We start from the raw sequence: 7,007 nt of genomic DNA on the forward strand, positions 1-7,007 counted from the left end.
TACCTGGTAGAGGACGTGGTATCTTATTACCTGGTAGAGGACGTGGTATCTTATTTACCTGGTAGAGGACGTGGTCTGGAAGCTATGTTTTCATTAAGCAGATGTTGAGCAACTTCTTCATCATCTAGTTGAACCTCTGAAACCATATTACATGGAACAAATCCAACTCTTCCATTTGTCTCTCCTCTGTAGAACCCATCTGGATCTTTACCTCCATAGATCTGGATATTTCACAAAAAAACAAAACTATGAAAGCTCCATATCTATACCATTATCCTTTTTGTAATAATGAAAAGTACCCTACACATGAACCTGCTTCCAACTTCTGGAATGTAACAACAATAAAAAAAACAGTGAAAATAAATATCTGGGATGATGATGACCTATGATTTGTGTCCAGTGGTCTCTTGAGCACAAAATCTCCCACGTGGAGTTTGAGATCCATTAGGAATAATATGAACTTTACATTCAAAAGTATTCAATAATTGTTGTAGATTACTGGTCACACTCTACCGGCAGATGTAAAACAGCTGTAGATTACTGGTCACACTCTACCGGCAGATGTAAAACAGTTGTAGATTACTGGTCACACTCTACTGGCAGATGTAAAACAGCTGTAGATTACTGGTCACACTCTACCGGCAGATGTAAAACAGTTGTAGATTACTGGTCACACTCTACTGGCAGATGCAAAACAGCTGTTTGTTCATCTGCTGGTAGTGTAATCAATCATTTACAGCTGTTTGTTCATCTGCTGGTGGAGTGTAATCAATCATTTACAGCTCTTTGTTCATCTGCTGGTGGAGTGTAATCGATCATTTACAGCTGTTTGTTCATCTGCTGGTAGTTTAATCAATCATTTACAGCTGTTTGTTCATCTGCTGGTAGCATAATCAATCATTTACAGCTGTTTGTTCATCTGCCGGTAGAGTGGGACCAGTAATCTACAGCTGTTTTACATCTGCCGGTAGAGTGTGACCAGTAATCTACAGCTGTTTTGCATCTGCTGGTAGAGTGCGACCAGTAATCTACAACTGTTTTGCATCTGCTGGTGGAGTGTGACCAGTAATCTACAGCTGTTTTGCATCTGCCGGTAGAGTGGGACCAGTAATCTACAACTGTTTTGCATCTGCTGGTGGAGTGTGACCAGTAATCTACAGCTGTAAATGATTGATTACACTACCAGCAGATGAACAAACAGCTGTAAATGATTGATTACGCTACTAGCAGATGAACAAACAGCTGTAAATGATTGATTACACTCCACCAGCAGATGAACAAACAGCTGTAAATGATTGATTACACTACCAGCAGATGAACAAACAGCTGCAAATGATTGATTACACTCCACCAGCAGATGAACAAACAGCTGTAAATGATTGATTACACTACCGGCAGATGAACAAACAACTGTAAATGATTGATTACATTCCACCAGCAGATGAACAAACAACTGTAAATGATTGATTACACTACCAGCAGATGAACAAACAGCTGTAAATGATTGATTACACTACCAGCAGATGAACAAACAGCTGTAAATGATTGATTACACTACCAGCAGATGAACAAACAGCTGCAAATGATTGATTACGCTACCAGCAGATGAACAAACAGCTGTAAATGAATGATTACGCTACTAGCAGATGAACAAACAGCTGTAAATGATTGATTACACTCCACCAGCAGATGAACAAACAGCTGTAAATGATTGATTAAACTACCAGTAGATGAACAAACACCTGTAAATGATTGATTACACTACCAGCAGATGAACAAACAGCTGTAAATGATTGATTAAACTACCAGTAGATGAACAAACACCTGTAAATGATTGATTACATTCCACCAGCAGATGAACAAACAGCTGTAAATGATTGATTACACTACCAGCAGATGAACAAACAGCTGTAAATGATTGATTAAACTACCAGTAGATGAACAAACACCTGTAAATGATTGATTACACTACCAGCAGATGAAGAAACAGCTGTAAATGATTGATTACACTCCACCAGCAGATGAACAAACAGCTGTAAATGATTGATTACACTCCACCAGCAGATGAACAAACAGCTGTAAATGATTGATTACACTCCACCAGCAGATGAACAAACAGCTGTAAATGATTGATTAAACTACCAGCAGATCAAATGTAAAAAAGAAATGGAGCTGAAGTTTACTGAATAGCTTTACAGTATTGTGTTACAATACTGTAAAGCTATTTCTAATTACATTACTGAACATTAAACACCATGTAAACATGCCACACCATACATCCTGTAACATATTTAAGATAGTCTTTTCTTGGATTATTTTATAACAATGATAGTCTATTTCACCGTTTCATTCTGAATATAATATTTTACCAGACAGACTTACAAATTAAAATCCTGATACTTCAAAACACGTTACTTCCTCTTCTATCTATCTTCCTTTCCGAGTGAATAAATTTTAGACACAAATATTTGTAAATCTCCCTGGCCAAGAGAAATACTGTGTAATGATTAGTTCTACTGTACACAGTGCAGCTAAGAAAAAAAAACATATTCTAACTGATAAACATCGTTTTAAATGAACTACCAACCTTAATCAACTGTCCTTCCTGAAATGGAAGTTCCTCGGCTGCATCGGGGTTTGGGGACATAGTGTGAGGGTTGTAGTCAAACAGTGCTACGAACCATCTGACTCTGTTGTCTTGATGATTAACATCCATATGAGGTTGACTTCTGTAACTAACACCTCCACGGTAGCTGTCCATGGGGTAGTTATCCTCCCTGCCATGTGATACAAGTGGTTCTTCTTGATAGTTGTAGTAATCCTGATCGTCTCGAGGCAAGCGACGACCCTTAGTGGGAGAAACTGGACGTGGCCCAATCCTGTCTACACTATATACTTGAGGCTGACCTCCTCGAGATCTGGACAAATCAGGAGGATAACCTTTTGGCTGAACTCTGTGTGCCCTTCTCATTGCCTCGTACTCTTCCTCTGAAAAGTTTTCCATAGAATTGCAACCTTCACTTGCACTGTCCTTAGTGATTTCTAACAAGAAAGTGACAAGCATCGATTCACAGTCCATCAAAATATAATTTTAAATTCTTTTTATACCTAAAACTTCTTTAAATAGTCTGTTTTTTCATTAAACCAGCTTATCAAGATAAAAATCACAAAACCCCAGTAGTTAAAAAGTTGAATTTTCTTTCCTTATTGTGTGTCTCATCAAAATTCTTTTCTAAACAAAATATAGCAAGCAAACTCATTCAAGTAATCAAAAGATAAGGGTGACTTAAAAATGTACTTGGCTGAAGAAGAGGTTGTTAATTAAAGCTGTCTTTCAGTAATATTAGGCCTACAATGTCAGTGATGTATATTTAACCAAGATGGTAGGGTTTTAATCCCTAAAAATAGTAGTAATTTTCCATTGCACTCTGGGAAGGAAAATAATAAAAATGCTACTACATAAAACAAAAACCAGGGAAAAAAAACAATATTAGTGTGTAAAGGAAAATCTATGTTCAGCACTCATGAAAGTCGTTTATAGGAAGCACGATCTACTAACACTATATGTTTTTACAGATTGACAATATAGACTTACTTACAAAAGTAACGACTGTTAGCCTGAAATATTAATTTTTCTATAATCATATAATTTAATCATTTACTTTAGTCCACTTTTCACCAGTTGTGCATTTGAAGAAATAATTGTTTTTTTTAATTCATAAAACAATACTTATTACAAAAAACCAGACTTTACGTGATTAAACAAAATTATTATTATTATTTTTTTTTGTTAGTGGCCTGCGATAGAAACCACCACTGTCCTACCAAGTGTTAAACAATAATTAAACTGTTAAACTGTGGAGTAAAGCTATTTATTTAGCTAAGAAAACTGTTCTTTTAATGAAAATTACAGATGAATTCCAAACCACATTGGATCAAATTGGGCATTTTAAATCTAGAATTACAAAGACCCCCCACTGACTTCGTAAAAATTTTTTTTTAATTATTTGGGCACCATATTACTTTTTTATTTATACTTAAATTTTGTTGATTTATTGGCCTTTGAACCCTGTCTAAGTACTATTTGGGCCATTATAAGTTGTAAATCTCTTGACAAATCTGCAGTTCATGTTACACTATCGAATTACATTACACACGAGCTACTTGTGAGCTGCTCGTGAAAAATTATTATTTACCTAATCTAGTCTTAATTAATATAAAAAGTTTCCTACTTTTATATTTTAGTTATTTTTATAATAATAAATAAAGAAAACGCATGAAAAACAAGAGAAAAAAGTACTTACCTGTTGACGATATTCGACACTACTTTTTGACACTAATGGTAGCACTGCACTGAATAATTTGTATTTAATTAAATAATGCACCAAAAGAACACAGAATAACAACAAAGAGCAGACAATGTTCCATAACTATCACAATTTTATCAGGGTTTCTAACTATGTGACAAGAGTCATTAAAACTTCATCTAATCTCATCAATGTGTTTCCCATTGGAATCAAGCTAGAATTGAAAGTGAAATTGAGAATTCTCTTTATAGAAAACAGTGTAATATAATACATAATTTGATAGATGAAAACCTTGGCTTTCTACTGGTTATAATAGTAGTGAACGTCAGAAAGAACTACTGGCAATTTCTGAAAGAGAGGATCTGATAGGTGGGCGTGGTAAGAAGGGGTCTGGTTGTCTATTTAATTGCTCTGTAACCAAATAAGATTGAAGGCTGAGTGACAATGATATTATAATGAGTAATTTACATTAAATTTAGTACTTCTTAGATGATTGGGAAATATAAATAAATTAGAAATGAGGGGAGGCCAAGAGAGCAAATGTCACAATTCTCACATTAAGGGAAATTCCACGTTTTGTTTTTAATATTGCGTTATAAAAGTAAGAACTTAAAACTTATATAATACTATTAAAGTATGCATTACTAGCTATGTTTTTTATGCTATACTTATTTATATACCATGATAATAAAGTAGTTTAATTAAATGTTGAATGGAACTCACTAAAACCTCGTGGCATGCTCAGAAATGGATGTCCATGAAGAGAGGGTTCTATGCACTTCTATAAAGAAGCATTTTATTGCTGTTGCTCACCACTACAGCTCTGGATAGTTCTAGACAATTAACCTCCTACACATAATAATATATATATCAATTCTAGGGATGCACTACTGTCCCGTAAATTCTGAATCTACAAAACTCACCAATATAAAACATTAAGTTACACAGAGTTATGTCTACAGAGCTTTGTGCCAACACGCTAAAGTAATGGATGAACTATCACTAAGTCAATTAAAAGCTGACAGCTTTTGGTGTATGCTCTTTAATGTTTTTTTTGCCACTGACCAAAATAGGATACCAAGACGAGCGCTTTGCTATTTTGTGGATTTCCTCAAGTTTGAAAATTAATTTTTATACAAATGAAAGGAAAATGTTCTTTGTTGTACCAAAACGTGGATTTGGAACAGAACGTTTTGTTGTACAAAATGTGGATTTCAAATGGAATGTTCTTTGTTGTACAAGATGTGGATTTGGAACAGAATGTTTTGTTATACAAAATGTGGATTTGGAACAGAATGTTTTGTTGTACAAAATGTGGATTTCAAATGGAATATTCTTTGTTGTACAAGATGTGGATTTGGAACAGAATGTTTTGTTATACAAAATGTGGATTAGGAAAGAAATATTCTTTGTTGTACAAGATGTGGATTTGGAACAGAATGTTTTGTTATACAAAATGTGGATTTGGAAAGAAATATTCTTTGTTGTACAAGATGTGGATTTGGAACAGAATGTTTTGTTATACAAAATGTGGATTTGGAACAGAATGTTTTGTTATACAAAATGTGGATTTCAAATGGAATATTCTTTGTTGTACAAGATGTGGATTTGGAACAGAATGTTTTGTTATACAAAATGTGGATTTGGAAAGAAATATTCTTTGTTGTACAAGATGTGGATTTGGAACAGAATGTTTTGTTATACAAAATGTGGATTTTAAATGGAATGTTCTTTGTTGTACAAGATGTGGATTTGGAACAGAATGTTTTGTTATACAAAATGTGGATTTCAAATGGAAATGTTCTTTGTTGTACAAGATGTGGATTTGGAACAGAATGTTTTGTTATACAAAATGTGGATTTGCAATGAACAAGTTACTGTTGGAAATCTTCTTTGACATACTCATATTATGAAACAGAAAAAACCACGTGATTCTGTAATGAGCAGATTATTCTTGGCTAAAGTTTGGTATTACTAGTACCTACCAATGGAGGGAATAGGCACGTGATTTTGAGATGGGTAAATCTCCTTATCACTGAGGTTTTCATCGGGTTCAATAATCACTTGGCCAGCAGAATTCCGTCGTTCCTCAATTAAATGATTCACCCTTCTTTCGTGTGGTCGACTAACATACTTACGTCCACTGGGTGGAGAGTCGAAAGACTGTTGATGGCTACGATCATCGCTTGCTGTGCGCATTCCTGAACGACGGGGACTGATCTGGTCTCTACCACCCTTTACATGATCCCTTCCAATATCCCCATTCCCCGTAGTTGAATCTCTTACTCTGTTTCTCTTGTGCTGCTACATGACAAAATGCATCCATTACTGTACTTCTTTTAACAAGTTTTTAACAGAAAAAATTATAACTAAGGTAATCTCAAAGTAAATACTCATTAATGAGACAATTTGAAATTATGAATTAACCAAGAATCAATTATTTAGTGTTAATTAATTATTATAGCACAGTTTGGAAGACTAACCATTAGAATTGAAAAACAGCACAAAATTATGTTTGACAAAAGACAGCTAAACACACAACATCACTGTAGGTTTTTAGTTTTTATGGATTGATTTTTTTTAGACATTATTATTAACATAATTAATGCTTAAAATAAGACCCAAGACTCGAGCACTTTCGAATAGTTGACTGTTCTTCTTTGTTCTCCTGAAGAAGAATAGTCAACTAATCGAAAGTGC

The 7,007-nt window shown here is 34.5% G+C and overlaps 1 protein-coding gene across 1 annotated transcript in view; it reads right to left on the reverse strand.

Annotated features, from left to right (window-relative positions):
* The window catches only part of LOC106467169 (RIMS-binding protein 2-like), a 63,030-nt gene that overhangs the window by 7,906 nt on the left and 48,117 nt on the right, over positions 1–7,007 (reverse strand). The window contains exons 22-24 of the mRNA XM_013927489.2: positions 6,293–6,611; positions 2,588–3,042; positions 59–221 (exon numbers count right to left, since the gene is read on the reverse strand). Coding sequence (XP_013782943.1) covers positions 59–221; positions 2,588–3,042; positions 6,293–6,611 — 937 coding nt within the window. The remainder of the gene's footprint in view (positions 1–58; positions 222–2,587; positions 3,043–6,292; positions 6,612–7,007) is intronic.

Source organism: Limulus polyphemus, unplaced genomic scaffold (genome assembly GCF_000517525.1).
Source record: "Limulus polyphemus unplaced genomic scaffold, Limulus_polyphemus-2.1.2 Scaffold2513, whole genome shotgun sequence".
Classification (NCBI taxonomy): domain Eukaryota; kingdom Metazoa; phylum Arthropoda; class Merostomata; order Xiphosura; family Limulidae; genus Limulus; species Limulus polyphemus.